This window comes from Typopeltis vanoorti, chromosome 2, assembly GCF_054136105.1.
Source record: "Typopeltis vanoorti isolate ZY-2024b chromosome 2, IOZ_Tvanoo_1.0, whole genome shotgun sequence".
In the NCBI taxonomy this organism is placed as follows: domain Eukaryota; kingdom Metazoa; phylum Arthropoda; class Arachnida; order Uropygi; family Thelyphonidae; genus Typopeltis; species Typopeltis vanoorti.
Genome location: NC_143550.1, coordinates 13,911,099 through 13,938,518, shown reverse-complemented (window position 1 = coordinate 13,938,518; position 27,420 = coordinate 13,911,099). Strand labels below are relative to the sequence as shown.

The window sequence follows — 27,420 nt, the reverse complement described above, 5'->3', positions numbered from 1 at the left end:
TACTTACCATTATAATTAGCTTTGCCCTTTTCTCCAAATTTTCCCAAAATATTTCTATGCTTGGTGGGATTCAGTTTCTAATCTGCTGTTTAGATCTCTTACAAGAACCACTTTTTTCATTCTCTTTATGTCAGCTGCCTGTTCTAATGACTTAAAAAAATTCTTCCCTCCTGTCTTAGAAGAGCCTTCTGTGGAACCATAAGCACAAATAAGTTTCATTGTCTATTTCCCAGTTTAAAGTTTGCCCACATAATACTACTTGAAACTGCCTTCCCATCAAGAAGTTTATCACCATGTTTGGTGTTGAATGGTATCACTCCTCCTTCCTTTCCTTGATCATTATTGCCTGAAAATAAATCCTATACTTATTATTTAGTAAGATTTAGCAATTCCAATTCAAAGCTGCTCACATACTGTTCTGTAAACAAAACAGTATGTGAGCAGCTTTAAGTGAAATTTTACTTAAAGTATGTCGTATATATCATAAAGATCTCATAACTTAAAACTGTAAATTTAAGAAACATGTACATACAGTATTTCTTTAATTTTAAGTTATGAAGTTTGTGCAGTTAACAGCTCATTTTGTGTATGAAAACTTTTATTATTAAGGTAAAAAATTCTGACTTTTTGATAACCACACTGACTTTAATTTCTTTCCTAATAAAAAGAAATATTTTAGATGCAAAATTTTAGTAAGTATAACTGAATACGCAATTTGAAGCATTTGAAGAATACTTCAAATTGACTATTAATATGAAATTTCACTCTGGACATTTCCAGGACATCTAGTTGCATTTGGCATGGAGGCCTCTATACCAATCTGCCAATTCTGTCCTTTCAACTGGTTTGCCACCAGTGTTGCAGTGATCTATACTTTAGCTTATGCTCATCCTCATGTACAACGATCTCTTCTTACTAACTTGAAAGCTATGCATAGTTTTGATAATGATAGTTCTCCATTCCTCTCCATTCATTTGAAAGAAGAAAAATATAATTTCAATGAAACAGGTTTTAAGATCTTCCTTAACTAATGTTTTACCACTGATCTCATTGTCATTCTCTATTGAAGTGAGGACAACCTAGTGAATTTAAATGATCCTGTTTTATTTCTCATAAGAGAGATCTCACTTCCACTTAACTTTGTTAATGTTGTGATTTCTGGTCAAAATCAGATTTCTCCTCTCTAGATTTACAACTGTAGATTTTCCTGGCACAAAAACCATAACCTTAATCCATAACCTCCAAAAAATTGGTATCCTCTTCTATTTAAAAGACATTGCTTCTTACCTGTATATCTCCAAATGTTGTATAAATCCCATGTTTTGTCCAGCTTTAGAGTACTGTTTTCAGTTTTGGAGTGGAATATCAATTATATCCCTGATATCCCTAAAATGCTTGTTTATTTCCAGAAGTGGACATTCTGTAGATAATTCACTCCCCTTTCCCCTTCACACACACACACACATGTTCCATGCACTTTTTCATAGATATTCAGTTTCTGCTATATTCCTTTTTCCATAGGTATTTTTATGGATACTGCTTCATTGGATTAGCCACCATCATTCCACTACTATCCTATAAGTAAATGTAAGCAGCTGGTTAACATTCATGCATGATGATCTTTAACTTATGAACAAACTTCTGTTGTCTTCTTTCATTTCATCTGCCTCTTTTCTTTATAGTAGGTTTCCTCATACTGTGTTCCCCTTTGGACTGCTGTGACATCCAGGTGTTCAAGAAACTTATCAATAAGTAACTTATTTTTTCTTAACTACTTGCTCACGCATTCTTCTGTTTAGTTTTTGTGGTATACTGTATGGATATATAGGTATATAATTGAATAATACATCCATCAAGGACAAAAAAACATCAGATGTTATGCAACAGAAACCAATTGTTGTTGCTGTGGAACAGTTCTTTCTTGATACTTCGCATTTGGGCATACAGACGTTGCATCACTCTTAAATAATACTGACCATTCACTGTGGTTTCCTCGGGAATAAATTTATAGTGGAGAATTCCAGCAGCGTCGGAAAAAAACCATCCACAGCGTAGTTCACCCTTCAGGGACTCCCTCCCCTATTAAAATGTTGAAAACCAGCAGAACACCTGTGCAGACAGTCATCACCAAAAACCTTTTTTTAGGTCTTGGTACACTTCTGTAGCAGATTTTCCTAATTTACATTAAAATTTTATCACAGCTCTTTGCTTCATGATGCAACTTAGGATGCACTCCACTCACACACTCTTACTTCAATGGTTGCCACATGGACACTGCTATGTCGTCTGACTTAAAAAGTGTACCTACGATTACAACACACTCTAGCAGTCAAAACTATAAACATGTTTGTTACTTTTATATAGTGGCTGCCTATAAAAAGTCAATCTCATTGACTCTGAACATATGAACTCTTTCACTTGAAAAGGCCTTACATCATAGGCAGAATTGAGCCTAAATCTTAATGAATAGACAAATGCACGAAATGTTCTGACTGTGTGAAGCACTTCACTTTGACATCAACTTTTGCAAGTATCTTACTAGACAGAATGTTACATTTCAGATGTAGGTGTGTATCTATGTATGCATAATTCATATAAAAGAAATCTTTTTTTTTTCCTCTGTTTGACTGATACTTTCTTGTGAACTTTAGATTATTTACAGCTAAACAGAATTCACATGTCAAAATAAATGAACGAAAAAAATATACCCAACTTTATGGAGTTGTCAAGAGTATAATACTTCAGATTATAAGATACATAAGTTTTAAAAAAAATGAACTGTAATTTACTGTTAATATTAATTTTATTTACAGGAATATAGCACTCAAACAAAAAATTATTTTTTTTTTATTATTTGAAATATTTCCTTTAAGCCTTTAAAGGACTTGAAACCTCAAAAATTGATTCTTTCACATGCCAGCACTGACAAGTGAATAGTCACTCACAATGTTCCTTCTCAACTGCACATATATATACACGACAAAAAAAGGTAGCACACATCCCTTAGTATAGTATGCCCATGCTTTTGAGATCTCCACTTGGAAACTTGCCAAGAATAGTCGATTCATGCTGAAGGGGAGTAAGAAATGAAGGACGTATGAATTGGTCGCCAACACGCGAAATCACATGCTTTATAGGTAAATTTTTCCAACTGTTATACAAGCAACATAGTTAACTACAATGATCATAAAACAGACGTTAATTTTCCGATGTGTAATAATAAAAAACTCATTCCGCAATACGGATTGATTACCCTATTATTGGAATGGATTCTCCTTTTTATGCATGCACAGAAGTGTCGAAGGATCTCTAATCGGTGGGCGAACTTTAACTGTGCACACAAAATTTTTGCTTTCGGAATGTCTAATTTACACTCAATAATTTTTGAATGTACTATAAAAATTAATTATATGATAAGTCATACTTGTCACTTATTTTATTTAGTAATTTCTCTACTGTCTCCACTACAATATTACTCTAACCTATTCCAGCTTAATACACTAATTAGTTAGCTTTAACTTACATGTGTGAGTGAACTGATAAATATGCAGAGACATATTTATTTAGAATGCTTACTGTCTAGACCAGGGTGGCCAACCTGTGGCGCATCACATGATTAGAAGTGGTGCACTGAACCCCAGAGAAAAATTTTTTTAAAATTTTCTATGGGATTTATATATATATATATATATACAATTAACCTACCACTGAATTCTAGAGTGTGCACTTATCATACTTGTTTGATCTTGAAGCAACAAGCACCGGCAAATGCTGACATGCATCACCAGTTACTCAATCAGTTTACAGCTGACTCTCGTGTCATAACGTTCGATGAACTTTTGATTCGATGTGACTGAAAAATCCCATGTTTTTGAACTTATATGTTTTTATTAACAGTTCTTTAAGTTTAAGATAAGATTTCTGTTTTCATAAAGGCTTAATATAGTTCTGTAAATTTAAAAATAATTTTTTTCATTTTGAACGCGTATGCCAAGTTCTTTCCCGCTCAACTAATTTGATGATTATTGAAACCTGCAATTATTCATTGTATTTATATGTGTGTGTTTTTATGTTTTTTTTTATACAATATCTTTCCTTTTTATTTACGTATAGTAGATTTATTCTTAAAATTTAACTGATCATCAGCAAAGCTTTCGTAATGAGGATGTTTGGGTTGTGTGTGTGTGATTGCCAGCTGATCGATTGTTTTATGGCAGGAAGCAATCTCGTATTTCATTGGACATAATATATTACGAGAGAGAGACGAAAACTCTCTATGAAAAAAAAATATATATATATGATTTTTAAACTTATAGAACTGTATTTGGCCTTCATGAAAACAGGAATCTTATCTTAAACTTGTAGAACTGTTTTTGAATGTTCATAATGTTAAAAACGATAAAATAATTTAAATAAATTATTTAATAATAAGCTTTACTTTTTGGGATAATTTTTTTTTACAGTCAGTTACCCATTACTTTGCAAAATAAAATGAGCAGAAGAAAAGCAGAAGGTGATAGCAAGCGCCAGTTTAATGAACCATGGGAAAATGAGTTCTTGTTTATTGCGGACCCTTCAGGAAAACCGTTGTGCATTGTTTATGAAAGCACTCTCTCGGATAATAGAAGACATGATCTTAACAGACACGATAGAAAACATCAAGCTGAATTTTAAGAAAAAGGAAGAAATAAAAAAAGAGACAAGATAAGATGCTGGAGGCATCTTATGAAATTGCCTTTGTGTTGGCTAAAAAACACAAGCTTTTCTCTGATGGAGAGGTAGTTGTTAAGCCCTATCTCGAAAAATTTGCAAAATGTCATGGTGATAAGAATGTTGAAAGAAAAGTAAACCAAATTGCTCTGTCCAAGCAAACAATTGTAAGACGCATCGAAGAACTTTCCCCATGATGTTAATGAGCAATTAAAAGTCCATGTTCATGCTTGTTCTTTCTTTTCTTTAGCCTTGGACGAATCAGCTGACATATGTGATGTAGCCCAATTAAGCATTTTTATAAGAGGAACTGATGGTAATTTTAACATCTTTGAAGAACTTATCGTTCTTGAGTCACTTCATGGAAAAACAAGAGGGTCAGACATATTTGACAAAGTAAAGTCATGTCTAGAAAATCAACAACTAGATTCTAGTAAGCTCATCAGTGTTTGCACTGATGGAGCACCGTCAATGGTAGGTAGCGTTTCTGGGACTTTGACTTTACTTGAAAGGTTTTTAGGTCGTTCTCTACTAAAGTATCACTGTATTATACATGAAGAATCTCTGTGTGGGAAAACTAAATTTGAAGCATGTTATGATACTAGTTGTAAAGTGTGTGAATAAAATTAGAGCAAGAGGGTTAAACAGAAGAGAATTCAGAGAATATTGTGAACTGCTAGATATGGAATATGGTGAACTCATCCTTCATTGTGAGGTGCGCTGGCTTTCTAAAGGACAAGTTCTCAGTAGATTTTGGAAGCTGAAAGAAAGTGTTCATAATTTTCTGGAAGAGAAGGATGAGCTGCATGAGGAAAAAGCCCTGCTATGTGCTGAGAAATGGCTATTTGATTTAGCATTTTTAGTTGATGTTACCAGCCACCTCAATGATCTAAATTTGAAACTGCAGGGCAAGAACAAATTTTCCCCAGCTTAGTAAATGATATCAGTGCATTCAAAATGAAATTAAAACTGTTCATCTCCCAGTTAGAAACCAGGGATTTAAGTCAATTTCCACATTTAAAAGAACATAGTGAATCTGTTGAAGATAATGGCAACTTTACAGAATATACTGAGAAACTCAGATTATTGCAAGAGTCCTTTAACAGTCGTTTTAGTGATTTTGCTGAAGAAGACTGCATACTTGCATTTATAAATCCCTTTTCACTTACTGAACAAAAAATCTTGACGATGTCTATTAACATACAAATGGAACTTATTGATCTCAGAACCAATTCTTTATTGAAAATGAAATTTAATGAACTTCCATCACTCCCAGATGCTTCTGATATAATTAATTTCTGGCAATAGTTGCCCTGTGAACATTTTCCAGACCTGAGAAAATTTGCTCAGTTATATCTGTCGTTTTGGAACTACATACAGATGTGAACAAGCATGTTCATCAATGAAAATGATTAAGAACAAACTACGGTCGCAACTGACTGATTCAAATTTGAAAAACTGTTTGATTCTTTCTATAACTGATTTAACTCCAAACTACAAGCTTAGCCAAAGCAAAGCAATTTCAAAAGTCTCAATAAAATAATTAATGTTTATCTTGTCTTTATATGAAATCCTTTTATTTAAAACTGCTAAAAGTGTCTATATTACCATATATATATAATAAATCATTTATGCATAACTGTTAAATATGTCCATATTATCATATTTTAAAAGGGCGGAAAAGTGGTATAAGTTTGCATGGCGCATCCTAACTTAAAAATGAAAAAAATTGATGCATGAACTATAAAAGGTTGGCCACCCCTGGTCTAGACAGTGCACTCACTTGCACTCATGTAAATGGTGATGGATTTTTGTAGCTACATGGATTTAAGTGAATTAATTTAGTGCTTGCAATTTCACAAGTCGCAGCTAAACAAAAAAAAAGGACAACATTAATATGAGTAATGTTACATTATCGGTTTTAGTGCATTAAACCCTCAAAAGTCATGGTTGAAATTAAAGTGAAAAAAAGCTGCAGATTCATTTAAATTTGAATGGCTGGACAAATACGTTGAAATGCCAACATCAACGAACAACCTATTCTAGAACTTGACATAATGTGTTTATAAACTGCATGTATACATGCAGTTTATAATATGCGCAGATGCCACATTGGTAACATCTACACATATTTCTGCTCTGATATACCTTGCCAGAGAGCACAGAACCTAGAATTGCCTAACTTTGGCCTTCTTTGGTTGAAAAGCTCCCTTCCCTATTCAGGCAAATTCATTTGCTGTCTATATCACTTCCCTAATGCCACCAACCATTCTGAGCTCTTTACATTTCATCTCCTTAAAAACTGATTTTCTCTAGTCCCACTTCCCTAATAGTGAAATCATCCTAAGATTTTCCTCCTCCAGTTGTACAGATAGAGCAGGTAGAGATGCTGAAACATTTGCCATCACCAGCGACCTTACACAAATTGTTTGCATGCCAACCAGAATACCAGATAACCCAAACACTCCTCAAACACCCTAGATCTCTTTCTCACCAATGGTCCTTCCAGATGCACAGTGAATTAGTGGGCCTACCTGGTTAATTCTGATCACAATCTAGTGCTTCCCCCCCCCCCCTCCATGTAACAACACTTACACAGCCACTCCCATACAAGAGTAGTTTGGCATTATAACATTGGGACAGCCTCTGTGACTTTTTTGCATTATTCCCACTGTTGGACTATTGTTTCCAGCCTTCCAACCCAAACATATGCACTGAAGTAATCCTTACTGGCATGGAAACATACATTGCCCATACTACTCTAAACTACTGTTCCCTAAACCCTGGCCCACCAAAAGATGTGCCAAAGCTATACAAATAAAAAAATCAAGCATACCACAACTGGCGTACATCAAGAATTCCATCCTCCTTTCGTGCTTATACTCAAGCTCAAATTAGCTGCAATTAAACTATCAATTCTTCCAAAACAGAGTTTGAAAGAGCAAAAAGCAAGAAACTTGCAGCCTGTCCAAAAGGCAGCTGAGCCTTTTGGTCTCTTGCCAAAGCAATTGGTCGTAACTTTTGCCTACTCATATCATGCCCAGATGGCTCTATTGCATCATCACCTACAGAAAAATCAATTTCCTGGCTTTACACTTTGCCTCAATTGCACACCTTACTGACAATGGTAAATGCCCCCAACCATATCACATGCCAAATATAAAATCCTCCCCCCATAACCTTTTGCTAGAAAGAGATCAGAAAAATATTGTCTAAATTAAACACAAAAAGTCTTCTGGCCCTGGTGGCATTCCTCCAATTGTTGTGAAGGTTTATGCACCAGAACTGACTCCTATTCTATGTCGCCTGTATATACTCTCTTGCTCCACTGGTATCTATTCCACAACCTGAAAATTGGCCTATATTCAACCCATTCCCAAGAATGGCAATAAATCACTGCTGCCAAACTATCACCCTATTTCACTCACCTCAGTTCCATCTAAAGTAATGGAGAGAACCAGAACTATCAATTTCCAACTCCTACACTATCCTGAAGGCACCCAACTAATAAACGACCACTACTATGAATTCCGTTGTTGCGATCAACAGGAGATCTTCTCACATATCATCCATCTCTGGACAAATACCATGGAAAAGTTTGGTGAATCTCAAGTAGTTGCACTTAATATCTCCTAAGCTTTTGACTAGATCTGGCCAAAAGGCTTACTAAGCAAACTTCCACCATTTGGTCTGTCTCAGGACCTCTGCAGTTGGACTGCCAACTTTCTGTGTGATTGTGCACTATGTGTAATGGTAGACAGTTCCTCATCCTCTCACCATCTAACTAATGCCAGGGTTCCACAAGGTTCTCTACTCTCACCAGTCCTCTTCCTTCTATGTATCAGTTAACCTCCAATCCAATACACGGTTTTGCAGGTGACAGCATATTTCATTTGATAAACCTTATTCTACACAACTCACATCAACCTACAGAACATCAACCACCTACCCTCAATTCTGATCTCCAAGCCATTCTCTAATGGGGCACAGATAACCTTATCAATTTTAATGCTAGTAAAACCCTGTTCTGTCTTATTTCTCACAAAAAGAACCATTTTCTCCTGGTATTATTTTTGACAACACTCAAATTTCCAGACAAGATGAGATTTCTCTTGGAATCACCCTGACATCAAGACTCTCCTGGCACAAACACATCACAACTATTGCATCCTCAGCTTCTAAAAAAAAAACTAGGATTTCTCTTTCACTCACAATGTTACTTCACCTCTGAACAGCTGTTAACCTTATACAAATCTACTCACCTATTGAACTGCTCTCACATTTGAAGTGGGCCCCTAAGAGCTCCTTCAAAATACATGATTTAATACACAGGAGGGCAATTAGATTGATTAATAACCCATCTCTTACCAATTCACTCCTCCCACTTTTGCACAGGCATTTGGTTTCTGCAGTATGTGTGTTTTATAAATATCTCCATGGTAAATATTCATCTGATATAGCATCAGAAATTCTCCCACTCAGCTGCTGCTCAACATCTGTTCACAGTATATCTTGAAACCATAATAAATTTAGTTTAATTTATTATGGTTTCAAGTGTAAGCAAACAAAGTTTGCACCTGAAGTATCTTCAGGACTGAGGCAACTCGTGGTAAAGGTAGACCAAGCTCTCATCACTCCTTGTCTCAGTATCTCCCATAATGCAAAGCACATCTCCTTATGGACATGTATAATGCTGTGCATTAAGGGAAGGGTCACAACCCAGACTGGTTTCGACCTTTATTGCGGTCTCGTCAGTGGGAGCCAGACCCAGAAGTGGTGAAACCAAGACCAAAGCAATGGAGAAGTCATATTTAATCTTTTGGCAACTCGTATAGGTAAATATGACTTCTCCATTGCTTCTGCCTTAGTATCACCACTTCTGTGTTTGGCTCATACTGACGAGACCTCAATAAATTTCAAAACCGGTCTGGGTAGTGGCCCTTCCCTTAATGCATTGCATTATATATGTCTGCAAGGAGATGTGCTTTGGATTATGGGAGATATTGAGACGAAGAGTGATGAGAGCTTGGCCCACCTTTACCACGAGTTGCCTCAGTCCTGAAGATACTTCAGGCACAAACTTACTTGGATAAAGGATTAAACTAAATTTATTATAGTCTAACTAAGTGAAAAAAACTTCCAACATCTTTCTCTAAATCCAGAGTAATTTAATAATAAGGTGGTACATCTTTGGCAACTCATATTGGTAAATATGACTTCTCCATTGCTTCTGCGTTAGTATCACTACTTCTAGATCTGGCTCCCACTGTCGAGACCTCAACAAAAGTGTCGAAACCGGTTGGAAGCTTGGGTGATGAATGGCAATGCTGTAGCCCATGAAGTTTTAACTGAGGCTTGGTTGTTGCTGTCACCCAGGTCCTGGGTGTGTGTGTGGGGGTAATGAATGGCAATGCTGGTGCCCATGAAGTTAACTGAGGCATGGATGTTGCTGTTACCCATCAAATGAGATATGAGCAAATGAGCTGCTCTGCTTGGTGGTGGGGTGAGCCTGCCACGGTGTAGAGCCAACCAGGTGAACAATGAGGTGAACAATGCTGAGTTTTTGGAGTTTGACCTGTACTTGAACATTCAATAAAGGTCGAAACCGGTCTGGGTAGTGGCCCTTCCCTTAATGCATAGCATTATACATGTCCGCAAGAAGATGTGCTTTGCATTATGGGAGATACTGAGACAAGGATTGATGAGAGCTTGGTCTACCTTTACCATGAGTTGTCTCAGTCCTGAAGATACTTCAGGTGCAAACTTTGTTTGCTTACACTTGGATAAAGGATTACAATAAATTTATTATAGTCTAACCAAGTGGGAAAAAAAAAACTTCCAATATCTTGAAATCCATAGAACGTGTTTTTTTGCTCCTCCTTCATCCCTGCTACTGCTCTGTTGTGGAACAATCTTTCCCTGGTGTGTTTCCCAAGGAACACAATATACAGGCTTTTAAATCAAATGTAAACAAGTTTCCCCTTTCCCAACCCACTATCCATACATGGTACTAACATACTTTAGGTTGATTAACCAATCTCTTGTGTGTGGGCTCAACATAAAAAAGAAAAAAAAATAGTTTTTCTTGTAGATAAACTTAAAAGTTTGTGATACATAACTGTCAACTTTTAGGGAAAGACAATGTATAATGTTATATTAATTAAAAGACTTTGATTAATACTTGCTATATTTCGGTAATGTTACATTTCCATCTTCAGGGAACATAAAATTAATGATATGTGCATGCAGGCACTAACACTGAACAAATATGACTGAAGACAACAACTGAAATCGGTCCTAGAGTCCTAAAAGGATATAATAGCACCTAAAAGGTGCCATTATATCCTTTTCCACCAATACAGCCACTCAGGACTTGCTGACCATGCTTTGCACACAAAATACGCTGGAAGAAAGCTACCTTACTACACCGCAGCAAGAATAAATATGAGAGATTATTCCTGCAATCAGCCTCAGCTCTAAAAAAACTCCCCAAACCTCAACAAATTTGGATGCATGAGACTGCCCCAAATATGGGAAGCTTGCATTCTTTTAGCCCACTAGGTGGCACCTTTTAGGACTCTAGGACCGACTTCAGTTGTTGTCTTCAGCCATATTTGTTCAATGTTAGTGCCTGCATGCACATGTTATTAATTTTATGTTCCCTGAAGATGGTAATGTAACATTACCAAAATATAGGAAGTATTAATTAGTTTTTTAATTAATATAACAGTATACATTGTGTCTTTCCCTAAAAATTGACAATTAAAAACAAAGTTTATAAACAAGCTATGTCTATAAGCAGTATTTAAGTAGTTGAAGAAGTAAGCATTTAGTTTGCTTTCATAGAAATATTTAGCATGCACTGTACAAGATCGTTTAACAACTATAATGTCACCAATTTTAAGCATATGAAATTAAGAGTTTGTGGCTTGTGACTTTCACTGTTCTGAGTACAGGCTGGGATACCACACACATTGAATTGGAGACTGGAAGCCCATGTGCATACAGGCCAGCAAAAATTAGAAGGAACATTGGTCACTTATACCACTTATGCAAAATTGTAGCAGCTAATGAAAAAAGCATTCACCAGGCATTAAGCATTAGAAGCAAACATTTTTTTTTTCAAATGCTTCTTATCAGTTAATTTATTAAACATAATTAAACAGTTGGTGGGTGCAGCATACTCATTATATAGATGGGCTGCAAGTAAATAGGCATTTGCATGGTTCTCAGATGCACTGATATTTATAAAATGACAATGTTGAGGTAGTATGTAAGTGTAGATTATGGTTTCAATTTTATTTTTTATAGTATGATAAACAGTATGATTGGTTTGATCACAAGAAACAAACAAATATATGTATATGTATATACACCTTTATTTTGCAGATGACCATACCCGAGTTTGCCTAAAACCTATTCTTGGTCAGAAGAAATGTACAGATTATGTCAATGCCAATTATATTGATGTGAGTTATTTTGTTCAAGTAGCTTTATCCTTATATTACTTAAATTTAAATAAGTGTGGAATGACTAAAACTTATATTGCAAATCATTTCTGCTTTATTTCAGGTGTGATGAGATATTTTGTTACGTAGTTATTACGGTAATAACTTGATGATATAACTCACTCCTGATAAACTTTTGCTCTCTTGCTTTTGTGTTCAGTAGCTAAACAAACAAGGAATGCTTATTGCTCCATTTAATTTAACATCTGTTATACCAAGTCCCAGAAGTCAGGAATCCAGTTTTTAATCTTATAATGGGATTAATTGTCTCTTTTATTTTATTTTCAGAGGAAGATGCAATATTTTGTACAACCAAATAAAAATAACAAGGAAAATGGCATTCCACATGTAAGAATGTACCAAATTCTGAGAAAGCAGAAAGTTATCTGCAATTTACTTGCACATTATTATTTTATATTATTTGTTGTTGCTGCTGTTGTGGAAATACCCAAATTGAGAGGAAAAATTACAATAAAATTTACTAGTAAAAGAATGTCATCTGTGCTACACTAGCTGCTTCAAAATTTCAACAATCTCCAGCTTTCTGAATATTTGGTTCATGCATATACATTCTGAAATGTAGTTTTATGAGATTTTTTTTTTTTTTAATGAAATGGAGGAAATAGTCAAAAGAGTAACTGGGTGAAATTGGTTGAACAATGTAACCCTTAGTGGTCTGTGCATTTCACTTTATCACTTTTCTACAGTCCCACCAATTATTTTGCTCCGATTATGCTGCAGTTCCCATAGAACCCCAGCAACTTAAAAAAAAACAATATTCCAAATTTAGTTGAAAACAGTTGATTGATACAACCCATAAAACATAAAAGTTTGCAAATAAAGCTTCCCCTTCCGTTTTGTACCAATTGAGTGGAAAGTATCAGGACAATTGAATCGCTATAAGAAACAAGAGTACTCCATATTTGATGCAGAAATTGTTGCATGATGTGACCTCTACTGGTTGCATCATTCAATCTTTAGAATTGTCAGCAAATGAAGCCACTCCTTTTTATTTCAGCTTAGATATGCCAAAATTAAAAGGATTAGAAAGATTCAAAACAGCAGCTGCCAGATCCCAGCTCGCAAGCTGCATGTGGTTCTCAAGGCAATTTTCATAAAAGACAAAAATTCATGTGTATAATATTTTTCACATTAATAAATACATATACAGTAATAACATACATAAAATATTATACATATAAATACAAATGCCATTTTTCCCATAATGCAAATAAATACAAAAAACAAAATTTGAATTGACTCACCTGCACTAAGTGAGACAATAAAACAAATGAAGAAATTTTATAATCCCTAAATATAAAACCAATTAATTACTACATAAGACAGTATAAACAGAAATTGATAGAACATTTAAATCGAATGGCCTACAGCAGACAACCGAAAATATTATACAAATTTAAAATGAGTGGAAAAAACACAATGCCTGTATTGTGTTTTTGATAATTAAATTTTTTTAGAAAATATCTTGTGGATCCCAAACATTGGGAACATTCTATGTGGCTGTTGGGCCCAGAAACTCGGTCATCCCAAATATTGTGTATCAGAAGGTGAAGAGAACATGTACCACCACTACTTCCAATTGAAAAAGCTTTTATACTGAGAAAGTAACACTAAAATATGTCTAGAGAGGAAAAGAACATATATGACTCTTTCCAACCTTCTTACATTCACATCATCCCTGAATGGTATGATTTAGTCAGCATCTCACTAGAGGAGATTAAAAGGAGGGGGGGGGGAATAAACCATTTACTCCTTGTCAATTATATATTTCATCATGATATTCATGATGGAAAATGGATTCTCATCTTCAGCAGAATTTGATTCTGCAACAGCTAGCTCCCTCTCTATCAAGAAAGCAGTGAATCATATTACAAAGTGTGTATTACTGGACATTTCACAAACCATGATAGAATTCAGAATGAGAGAACAATACCAAAGAGGTATGTGATGAAATTTAGAAAACAAAGGGAAGATATACTGCACATTCTTTTTGATGCCGCAACAGATTGGATGCACAATGAGCAACCATTATGAGGTAGTCAAATATCTGTCACCATCTTCCATGGATCAGCTGCTCTCTACCTTTTCAACAGGATTGTTATGAGAATGAATTTCTAGAGGCTTGGCAAAAGGGAGTTTATATTGTATTCCCAAAGTCAGTTAATGATCTGAAAATTAATCACAAATTAACAATATCTCTAACTATTTGCTCTTGTGAAGAACCTTTGAAAAAATTATTCCCTTTCCAACAGCTCTTTGACAGAAAACTAATAGTTCAGGAGGTGCTTAAGACTCAAAGCTGGAGAACCAGGAGGAAACTTCCACATTGCCTTTTAAGGAATGCAGAGAACCAACCAGGGCTTCTAATATCAGATCCTCACCTTCTTGTGCACCCCGGTCATCAATATGAGACTGGAAACATCTACTAGAAAAAAAAGAAGAAAAAAAAACAGCATGCACTATTAGTTTTATTTAACATAAAACTAAATGGTACAGGGGTGCTTAAGGATCAAAGCTGGGTAACTGTGAGGGAAACATTGAACTTCTGCATAGCCTTTTAAGGAATGCAGAGAGCCAACCAGGGCTTCTGACCTGATGTGAATAGGGCACCTTCTTGTGGTGCCCTATTAGTAGATATCTGCCCGAATACCAAACACATGTGGATGGACTGGCAGTTTGGGATTAGCCATCCAAATTGTATTCTTATTGGCTTAAACCATGATACAATGTGACAAAATTTCATGCCAGCTAAGATGTCCCCAGTTAAACAAGTCCCCTGTTGTTTTCATCAGGGAATCGAGCAAACAGCATAAAGTCAGGCCAGGACAAATCCCAACTCAACATTAGAAGAGTTCAAGATTGGCATCATCAACATAAGAAGCATCAACAAAAAATAAATGTAACCAGCAGAAGAATTTGATAAGTGCCAAATTGGCATAATAGGTATTAGCAAAAGAAGATAGAATTAAGTGAGATTTTTCTAAGCAACAATACAATGTTGTATTCAAGCAGTAATGATCAGGGAAAAAGGAGTTACTACGGTATTCAACACTGACAGGCAATATCAGTAGAGTAATGTGAGTAAATATCAGAATTGAGAAATTGATGATGACACAAGGCTCTACTAAGGAAGAAATAGAGGAATTTTTTGGGACATTACAAAAGGCATTTGACATAGAAAAAGGGAAAAATTTGTCCTTCAAAATCTAAACAGCAGTCTGGTAAATAACATACATAAATTTCTTTGTATGTCAGCCATACATAAATGTATGGCTGACATACATACATACCAGACATACATAATTTTTTGGGAGGAAATTTGGAGAAAAGATCAAAGATAATAATAATAATAAGTACCCATTAGACTAGTTATCACCAAGTTCAGCATAAAGATGTGCATGAATTCACATTGAGAAAAGATGCAAGAAATAAAAGTCTCATTGACCATGTTATGTTAATGTTATGTTATTAATGAGGTGGCAGTTATACCATCATGCATTCATGATACAAGAGTATGCAGAGGATTTGAAATAAGAAGTGATCACCCTTTAGTTTTGAGCAGAATAAAATTGAATATCGTATTGAGAAGAAAAGTTTAAAAAAAAGAAACAGAGTTGAGCAGCCTTACGAGATGAATTGTAGACTCAAATACACAGATATTATTCAAGAAAAAATGAGAGTTCTTGAAACCATGGACCTAAGCTTGGAAATTCATTAGAAAATCAGACCACCTTGGTGGACACAGGAAATTAAAGAGGCAGTGAAGTAAATGAAGAAAGTATCAACACTTCCTGGCATGTAAGTGAGTTTTTGCTCTGAGAGAATACAGAGAAAATATAAGAAAACAAAGTGCCATGTAAAACTAGATAAACAGAGATCAAGAGAAGACTGTGGTAAGAACATAGAAAATATCAAGAACGTGACAGAATATTCTGGAGGCAATGGAAAAAGCTTTGAAATGGAGGAAAGAGTACTATAAAAAGAATCATATATAATAAGTGACATGAAAACTGAAGATAAAGATATTCTAGATGATTGGACTTTAAAAAAATTGCTAAAGCAGTGACAGCATGGTGTCACTGCTTTAGCAATTTTTTTAAAAATTCAAGAGAAATGTTCAATGTGAGAAATTCAAGAGAAAATATTCAAGAGAAATGCAGTCAGGAGCACATATCAGTAAATATACAGGAAAATACACAATGTGAGAAGTACAGAACAATTTCCCTATGGAGTGTTTCTGATAAAAATTTATTCAAAGAAAAATTGTAGAAAGGAAGCTTCATCATCACAAATCATGGGCTCATTGCCCGTTGATGTCTGATGCCTGTTTCACTATCTTCTTCCACCTTTCTTTGTCCAGTGCACAGTCGCAGTTTTTGTACACCCATTCCACACCAGTCTTTTATATCGTCTATCCATTCTCTGTATGGTCTACCTCTTCTGTTTAAACCATCCAAAATACCAAACATAAATGTCTTTATCTTCCGGTCCTCACTCATTCTACAGATGTGTCCAAATAATTGCAGCTTCCATTTTATAATCTTCTGCATTAGATTCTGTTTTGGTTGTATCTTCTGATAGAGCTCTTCATTGGTGATTTTCTGTACCCATCCTATTCTTAGAATCTTCCTGTAACAAGTTCTTTCAAATGACAAAATTCTTTTTCTTGATTCCTTATTTATTACCCACGTTTCAGATCTGTACAGTACACCACTGAAGATGCATGTTTCAAATACTCTTAGTTTTGTTTGCAGACTGATCACTTTACTTTTCCAGATGTTATCCATGGCCTTCAGATTTGTTCTTCCCTTTGCAATCCTGATCTTTATTTCTTTTTTACAGTCCAAATCATTTTACTTCCCAAATATGTGAATTGTTCTACATTTACTATATCAGTTCCATCCACTTGTATCTTTTGTTTCATGTTCTTCTCACCAAATGCCATTGTCTTTGTTTTTTCAAAGTTCATAACAAGTCCAAATATCTTCCCTTCCTCATTTAACAGTTTCAGTGTTTTTTGTAGTTCTCTTTTGTCTTCTTCGATAATAACAATGTCATCTGCAAATTTCAGATTGTTAATTCTCATTCTGTGTACAGATATTCCTTTGGCATCTTCTTTCATTTTATCCATTGCTCTTTCTAAATTTGCGATGAAAATGCTTGGTGATATTGGGTCTCCCTGTCTAGTACCTCTGCTTGTTTTAAACCATTTCCCCAAATCATCACCTATTCTAACTGCTGCAACTGCATTCTGGTAAACATCTTTTAATATAGCTATTAGTTTTTTATCAATTCCATAGGATTCCAGAACTGCTAATGTCACTTTCTGGTCAATACTGTCAAATGCTTTCTGAAAGTCAACAAAGCAAGTATATATGTTTTTGTTTTTTCTCCTAGCTTTTTCTGCTATTAACCTCATTGTCAAAATCTGTTGAATTGTAGTGCTATCCTTCCTAAATCCTGCTTGCTCGTCTGCAAGGTATGCTTCCAGTTGTGTTTTCAATCTTTCTGTCAATATGATCATCATCACTTTACCAAGGTGACTTATCAAGGCAATTGTTCTATAATTTTTACATTCTAGCTTATTAAAGGAAGCTTGGAGAAGAACAAACTAGGTTCAGGCCAAATAGGATGATCAGGATGATATTTTCACACAAATAGTTGAGAAATCATGCGAATGTGCAGGTTCTGTATTTAAGTTTGGTAGATCTGGAAAAGCTGTTCAAAAACATTACAGTTAATATAATATAAATGGGACATTATGTTGAGCAGTACACAATCTACACTACTTAGAAAAAAGTCAATGGAACCCCCCCATTAGCATAGTGCATCATGCCATGAAACAAGTTGTGTGTTTGTAGCCGGTATGAATTGGAGGAATATAATGCTCCCAATTCGGTGCAACTTTGCCCAGGTGAAATGGCTGGGAGAAGGGAACTGATGGAGTTTGAAAGAGGCCTTGTGATAGTATGCCATGTTGTAGGCCTATCTGTTTAGCAAATTGTTGATGAACTGGGCCATCCAGTTCAGCAATCAGTGATACCGTACTGAGATGGATGCACACGGAGTCGACTGCAAGTGCACTCTGCAGTAGATGACCCACCACACTCACCGAACGTGACCACAGGATGCTATGAAGGATAATATGTAAAAAATGCCATTCATCAGCTGACACATTCAATGTGGAGTTCTGGGCATCGAATAGAACATAAATCTGCACAAAAACATTCAGAACTGAGGCTAACAACATGGATTTCCATGCGAGGACTGCAGTATGCAATCCTCACATTACCTGAACCAACATGCAGTGTCATCTTCAGTGGTGCAGGACATGGAAACTTGGAAAGCTGTGTTATTGAGTGATAAATCATGCTACATCCTCTACCTCAGTATATAGACAGGTGTGGCAGATGCCCATTGAATGTCTCTTACCAGAGTGTGTAACTCTAACTATGAAATTTGGAGGTGGTGGTCATGGTATGGTCCTGTTTTTCCTGGTTTGGCCTCACATCTCTGTTTGCGGTGCTACGAACCATTGAACTCTGAAGGGCATCTGAACATTTTAGACGATGCAATGCTTCCTACTTTGTGGCATTTCTATGGAACTGACTATTGTCTCTTTCAGCAAGACAATGCACTATGTCATAAGGTTGCTGCTGTAATTGTGTGGTTTGTAGACATGAATGTCACCACACTTTGACTGACCTTCACAGAGATCTGATCTCCCCCCATTTGAACATCTCTGGGATGAACTGGACCATTGGGTGAGGTCAAGGGAAATCTGCCCCACAATAGTTCAGGACCTCATTACATGAGGTCCTGGACTATTGTGGAATACTACAGGAAGAATAGTCCAAAATTCCCATTGATCACTATCATATGCTTGTGGAAAGTGTGCCGTGTTGGATTGCTGTAGTCATTGCAGTGAAAGGAGGGCTTACATACATCTTATTAAGGTGGGTGCCATTGGCTGTATGTTCCTCATACTATGGTGTCCATTGACTTCTTTCCAAGCAGTGTACATTTGAGTTGTTAAGTCAGCAATTAGAATAGAAGGAGATACAGGAAGATGGTTTGATGTTAAATCAATATTGTTAAAGTTGCACATTATGTCCAGTGTTATTCATCATCTATATGGATCACATTATGAAGGAAAGTGACATCTCAGATTTAATCTCCGCTCATTACTTTATGTAGATAATGTTATATTTATTTGATTTATTAGAAGCATAAGTCTGCAGGATTCCTAACAAAATTGAACATGTGCTATTCACTAGTATACAGTGCAATGTTTAAACTAATTTTAATTTATGGATCTGAGAGTTAGATTAGAAATAATAGATGATGACTAGAGAATACAAATATCTGAGAAAACTTAAGGGAGTAAACAGATGACATCAGTGGCAGGATCATATGAAAGATGAGGATATTATAAAAGAATTTGATGTTGTTAGCATTCAGTAGTGTATGAGCAGAGTTAATAATTAAACAGAATAGGAGATGAAAGGTTTTCAAAACAGGTGTTTGATACCAGGATATCAAGGGGAAAAAAGACTCAAAGGAATGCCAATATCTTAAGTGACTGATGCAGGTAGAAATACCTTAGAAGACAAGCTTAGAAAATGACAGTATTACAATCCTTACAGGTAACAAAATAGTTTGAGTTGTTTAGGAGATACTTGTGCCATTATAGGTTTTTTTCAGTTAACAGGAAAAATCGCAAGGCATAAATAATAGTATTTATTTAAGGCCTGAATATTACAGGCTGAAATATATATGGCCTACATTATATATATTTTTCAAATATATTATATATAAAATATAATACATTTCCCTTGACCTCACCCAAATATATGTGATAATAGTTAATTACAAAGTAGAACATGAACAATAGATTCATTAGCTATTTAAAAAAAAAAAAAACGATCCATTGTTCACATTCTACTTTGTAATTAACTCTTGTTGCCACTGATGATGGCCAAATATTCAGGCTGAAATATATGGCCTTAAGTAAATAGTGTTACTTATCTCTTCTGTTTTTTCATGTTAACTGAAGAAAAATAATTATGAAGAAAATTATTGATAGCAGGTTAGTAATGACAAACTTAATTATGTAGAATCATCATAATATCCTGTACACTCTTGGATGCTACATATCAGAAATTTGATGATGATGATGATGTATGATTTTTTTAAGAAGTACACTAGAATGTGCCCATGTGTTTTAATTAGATAATTTTTAGTGGCAAAATTTAGCCTTGGATGGATGAATGTTAAATAAAATTTGGTATTTGTGACCTATGCTAAAATTTATCAAGTCATTTCAGTTCTGGTTTCAGTTAGATCATTTCTAACTGAAATGATCTAACTGAAACTAAATCCCAGTCACAAAACTGGGCAAAAATAAAATTTTGTCTACAGTCTATCGTAAAGTACAGTATAAATTTTGACATTCTTTGAATATTTTAAATTTATTAAATGATGTTTCTAACAAATCTGTTTCCCTTATTTGATATCAAAAACAGTGACATATCAGCTATCAAAAATTCAACACATTTCAGCCTGTGTTTATGCAGACAATTTGGTTTGCATAAACAAGCCTAATTTTCTGTCTTAAGTAGACTGGTTGAAAGTGCTTTTTTTTTTTTTTCCTCATTATAGTTTTATCTGTTTTTATTTTCAGAAGAATTTGAAATTTTAATAATTCATCTCTTGTTTGGTGGAATGATGGAATTTAACGAAATTTTGAATTTAGACGGTTTTAGTCGTAAGAGAAAATTGTGTCCATAGTACACACACACATTCTGACTGGGTTCAAGTTTCAATTCTTTTAATAACAGATAGTATCACTTTAGAAGAACAAGATACTTGTACTGTGATACCATTAATGGAGATTTTATTCCTGTCTTAAAATACCAAAATAATCATTTGTTAATAGCAAAATACAAAGATTATCAAAAAATAAATAATACATTTTAAAATATATATATATATATATATATATGTAGAAAGTTTTTTTTGTTTTTTAACCTTGGGTATAATATATGTTAAAGATACCAAGTTATTTTAAATATAAACCTGGTTTTTTACTCCATTTCCCAAGTAAGCAAACAGACAAGTCTAGCTAACACTGCACGTAGTACAAGTCCAAGGCAACTCGTGGTAAAGGTAGAATAAGCTCTGATCACTATTCTTAATATTTACCCTTAATGCACAGCACATATCCTGGAGGAGATGTATGATGCTATGTATTAAAGGCAAGGGGCCACTACCCAGACCGGTTTTGACCTTTATTGAGGTCTCATCAGTGGGATATATATATATATATATATATATATATATATATATATATATATATAATAGCTATATAATAAATACAAAACTGTATATGTAATGAAACAAATTATAGTGCTTTCATTCTTATTTTACCAGAGCATGAGCAGACTAAAGTTTGAATGTGAAAGATTTTCATGACTAGGCTACTTCTAATAGAGACAGTTGACCTCACATCAATTTATCTAATATCTCTTAATAAACAACACACCCTCTTTTCAGGCATATGTAATGTCATGCATCTCGTGAAGAGTCACACTACCCAGAACGATTTGGATCAGGTGCACTTTGCCGAAGAAAGATTCCATAGGCTCCAAAAAACTGAGAATAAAATATGAGTGATTTAAAAATCTCACTCTCTCTGTCGTCACTATAAATCCATAATCACTCCAGCGTACTGATTTCTGCATTGTTCCCACCAGACATCTGTATCAAATAGCAGCATTGCTCTTTTTGCTATTTTGAACAATTCAAAATGATAATTTCTCTCTCGCTGTGTGGAATTTAATGTAATTTGATATTTATCGGGGATGCTTAAGGATCAAGGCTAGATTACTAGGGGAAGACTTCCACATGGCCTTTTTGGGAATGCAGAGAAGCAACCAGTGCTTCCGACCTAGTGTCCAGTCCTCACCTTCTTGTGGTGCACCCTGTTGGGTATCTATCTGAATACCGAACAAACGAGGATGGGCTGACAATTTGGGATGTAGCTGACCAAATTGTATTCTTATTGGCTTAAACCATAACTCAAAATGATGGTACAACACTATGGATTACATGCTGGTTGGTGGTGTCGTCTGGTTAAAGAAGGTCCATTGTTTTTATCAGGGAACCAGGGTGAACAGCGAAAAGTCAGCTACTTGAACAGACCCCAACTCAACATCAGTAGAGATCAGAATTGGTACCATCAGCATAAGAAATATCAATGGAAAAGAAATGGAGCTAGCAGAAGAATTGGATAAGTACCAGATTGACATAACAGGTGTTACCAAAACAGAAAAATTACAAAAACAGGTGAGATCTTTCTAAGCAACAAATAAAAGATGTTATATTCAGGCCTTAACAATCAGGGAAAAGAAAGAATAGCTATAATATTAAACACTAAATATGAGGATAATCTTTTTGAATGGCTGGCAATATCAAGTAGAGTGATTTGGACTAATATCAAAATTGGGAACTGGACATTGAGACTTATTTGTGCTTATAGTCCCACAGAAGGTTCCACTGGAAGAAGTGGAGTAATTTCTCAAGGATTAGAGAAGGCAGCTGACACAATGAAAAGGAAAAGTTGGTCTTCGGTGAAGATCTAAACACTGATACCACAGGTCTAGAATGACAAGACCATGAAATCTCATTAGTGGGGACTAGTGTTGGACAGAGTAGGAAGTGATTACTAGATATATTAGAATGTTTTGGGAAAATTTGGAGAAAAGAGTAAAGCTAACAATAATGGTAAGTATAGTACGCCCACAGATATGACACCCTTACACACTTCTGGCATGGAGAATCCATTCCGATAATAGGGTAATCAATCCGTATTGTGGAATGAGTGTTTATTATTACACGTTGGAAAATTAACTTCTCTTTTATGATCATTGTCGTTTTTAAACTGGTAACTATTTTACTTGTATAACAGTTGGAAGATTTTACGTTTAAAGCACGTGATTTCACGTGTTGGTAACCAATTCGTACATTGCCTTATTTCTTTCTCCCCTTCAACATGAATTGACTCTTTTTGGCACTGACCCAATGACATCTCTCCAAAGTGTGGGCGTACTATACCTGTACTTGCTAGATTTCTGCTCAGGTCATGGACTAGTTATTACTAATACCATGTTCCAATATAAAAATGTGCACAAATTCACATGGAGAGAAGATGCAAGGGATAAGAAAAGTCTCATTGATTATGTTATTGTCGACATTGATGTTTTCCCACTCATTCAGGATATGAATATATAGAGGATTTTGAAATAGGAAGTGATCACCATATAGTGTGGAGCAGAATAAAATTGAACTTCATATTGAAAAGAAGGATGTGTAAGAAAGTTTTGAAATGAATGAAAGTTGAACAACTATCAGATGTGAAGTGTAGACTCAAATACACAAACATTATTCAAGAAAAACTGAAAGAGCTTGGAAACAAGAACCAAACCTTGGAAGTACAGTGGCAAGCACTAAAGAAAAAGTTGATTGATTCAATCTGCAAGGTTAGAAAAATCAGAACTCCATGGTGCACTCAGGAAGTTAAAGAAGGCAATCAAGGAAAATTAGAAGAAATCATATTGATAGTTCCTGGCAAGTAAATTAGCTTATACTCTTAGAGAATACAGAGAAAAATATAAGAAAGCTAAACACTGTGTAAAATTAGTCTCTTAAACGAAAGTCATGGGAAGACTTTGCTAGAAGATAGAAAATAAATATCAGGAAAGTGTTAAAATATTCTGGAGACTGTTAAAAAAGCTCAAAAATGGAGGAAAGAGTACTGTAAAAGAAATTAGAGATGACAAAGGGGAAATAAAAACTGAAGATAAAGATTAAGGTATGGAGTAATTGCTTTGAAGGATTGCTAAATAAAACAAGTAGTGATAGCAAAGTGGTAGAAAACACTCAACAGAAATACCATCTTGAATATATATCTACTTGAAGTAGAAAAAGTTATCACAAACCTGAAATGTGGAAAGGCAGCTGGAGTAGATGATATGCAATCAGAAATGCTAACATATAGAGGTATAATGCCTGTGAAAATAGTAGTGGTTGGCAGTAGATGGCATTGGTGTAGTTGGTGGATTGAGTGGTGGAGACAGAGTTGTAGAGTAGGTGCCCTCCCTCGATGAGTCCTTGGACTTCCTGGAGGTGTCAAGTAGTAATAATAATTTACAGTGGCTACACTGCATAATTTAGAGGGTCGAATTCGAAATGATTGGAGTAGAACACTCATAGTACCCATCCATAAAAAAGGAAAGAAAACTGAATATGAGAATTATAGAGCAATTTCTCTACTGAATGTTCCTGGTAAGATTTATTCAAGTATTTTTAAGGAATGGCTAAGAAAAATTGTGGAGGAGAAGCTTCAAGAAGAACCAAGCTGTGTTCAGGCCAGATAGACATTGTCAGGATCAGATTTTTGCTTTAAGACAATTAGTTGAGAAATCGTAGGAAAATAACAAGGATCTGTTTAAGTTTTGTAGATCTGGAAAAGGCATATGACAAGGTGCCAAGAGGAATGCTGTTCAAAATGCTCCAGTTATATGATGTAAAAATGGGTCATTATATCAAGCAATAAATAGTCTCTATTTGAGTTATAAATCAGCAATTAAAATTGAAGCAGGTACAAGAAGATGGTTTGATGTTAAGTCCAGTGTGCGACAAGGATGTAAATTATCTCCACTGTTATTGATGTTAATCCCAGCTCTTTACTTTATGGAGATGATGTTATACTCCTAATTAAATCCAGAAATTAAGTCTGCATGATACCTTGACTAGATTGAATAACTGCTGTAATAAATTTGGTATGAAAATCACCAATAAAAAAAGATAAAGCCAATGAAAATAGGCAGAAACATTGAAAACATTTACTGCATCCTGAATGGAGAACCTATGGAACAAGTAAAACATTTCAGCTATTTAGGCACAATTTTTTAGTGAAGATGGCAAATTAAATTTGGAAATAGACAGCAGAATTAGCAAAGCTGGTATGGTAGGGAGCCAGCTAAATAAATTTATATGGAATAAGAGAGAGATTAGTTCAAACACTAAATTAGCTATATACAAGGCATTGTTCAAAGTAGTTTTAACTTATGGATCTGAGAGTGAATTAAAAATAAAACTCTTGATCAAAGACTAGAGACCACATATATGAGAGTCCTAAGAAAGATTAGGGGGACTGAACAGATGGCAATAGGCAGTATCACATTTTGTGACATCGTTAGCATTCAGGAATGTGTTGAGCTAATCTCAAGTGGTATGGTACTTAAAGATTAGCAAAACAAGTGTTCTCTGCCAGGTTGACAGGAAAAAGACCAAGATATAGGTTCTATGATACAGTAAAAAATGCCTTAGAAGAGAAATATAAGATCTGTTATTGGAATGTTGACAGATGAAAGGCTAATTTGGAAGAAAATTGTTGGTAGGAAGTTAATGATGCAACTTTTTGTTTATTACTGTCATAAAATTCTGTACAACCTATGGTCATACTATGGCAAACTACAACTTCTAAATGACTCGTGTGTGTGTGTGTGTGTGTGTGTGTGTGTGTGTGTGTGTGTGTGTGTGTGTGTGTGCGCGCGCGCGCGCAGAATTCTGTTCACCTCATTAAACAGCTAAATTAGTAAAACAAATTTGTGTCTAAAATACAACTAGTCTGATAGTAAATGGTTTCATTATCATAAACATATATGAAATTACCATTTTAATTATTTAACCATAGGGATATTCATAATTTTTAATCCCCCCCCCCCCACTCACAAAGTATTTAATTTATAGAGTAGAATCTGGTTAATTGGGGCAGCTATTTCTTTTGGACTAATCTTAAAGAACAGAACCAAATTGGATAATACTAGAGACTGCAGCATTTACAAATGATTATCCCTCTGAAATAATCGTTTGTAAATGATCGATGGTTTAAGGATTATTGACACAAGGAGAGCAAAAGTCATACTATGCCAAACTACAACTTGTAAATGACTCGTGAATGATTCATTGTTTTTTCCTCAGTGATTCCAGGTCTAGCTGACAAGACTATGAAATCTCATTAGTGGGGACTAGCATTTAAAACTGTTCTGGATAGTGAATCTTTCCATAATGATGTGTGTGTGTGTGTGTACAGAGAAAGAGAGAGGAAGGCCTCTTTTATGTTTCCTCTGTTTATGAAGATTCAAATTAATGAACATTTCAAAATCAACAGTAAAAAATCAAAACACGTAAATGAACCCAAACGAAAGACAGAAATAAATGTATACAGCATGTTGGCAGTGTTTGTAATTGTTTTATGTTCTGTGTCATTGTGTGTAGAGATTACAAAAAAGGGTTTATTTACATTTTGGTCCACTGTGAACCACATTGTAATGACTGCTTAAGAAGTGAAAGTTTTACTAATATTAGTATTTAAACAATAAATTAAAAATGCCTTGTAAACATATAGTTAATTCCATATCTTCCTCAGTAAAAAATAACAGTAAAGCACTTACCGTTCAGGAAAAAATAGAAGTGATTTTACATATCGCAACTGGTGAGCGTCATTCTATTGTACAGGATTTTTACTTTAATTTATAACTTATTGTCTTATGCCATTTATAAACATTATTCATGTGTATAATTATAAAGTAATAATAATTCTTTATAAAAATTACAAAATTATTAACTCATAGAAATCAGTTTTCAGAATGAAGGAACCTATCTCATTTAAACACATTATAATTTACCTCAGTTTATGAATGATTCACTTTATGAACACTGGGTAAAATGATGCCTGCCCTATACACATACACACATAAGTTACCTAGTTATAGAGATATTTCATGTACTTTTGTTTACTCCTGCTTGGTTAAATAAGGTTGTTGTCGTAGTCATCAATTTCCTGATATATGGATCTATGACAGCACTGTATGATTAAGTTTAAATTATTATTCATCTCCTATCAACAATTTTTTCCCAAATTAGTCTATTACTTGTCAGTGCTCCAATACTGTTGTATATAACATCTCAGTCTTTTAAGGGCCTCCTGACTGAATCAGTACACCTAGAGCTTAGTCTTTCTCTGGATCTTTTTCATGCCATCAAACATCAGTTTTGCTAACCTTTCTTCAGCCATCTGATTTAGATTAGCTCTACTCGCATATTCCTTGAATGC

At 34.9% G+C, this 27,420-nt stretch overlaps 1 protein-coding gene across 2 annotated transcripts in view; it reads left to right on the top strand.

Annotated features, from left to right (window-relative positions):
- Window positions 1-27,420, top strand: part of LOC150108836 (putative receptor-type tyrosine-protein phosphatase mosPTP-1) — a 902,991-nt gene that overhangs the window by 746,632 nt on the left and 128,939 nt on the right. For both annotated transcript variants that reach the window (XR_016549344.1, XM_090403658.1), the window contains exon 15: window positions 12,100-12,179. Coding sequence is in view for 1 of the 2 variants with exons in the window: in XM_090403658.1 (XP_090259784.1) it covers window positions 12,100-12,179 (80 nt within the window). In the remaining variant the exon portion in view is untranslated. The remainder of the gene's footprint in view (window positions 1-12,099; window positions 12,180-27,420) is intronic.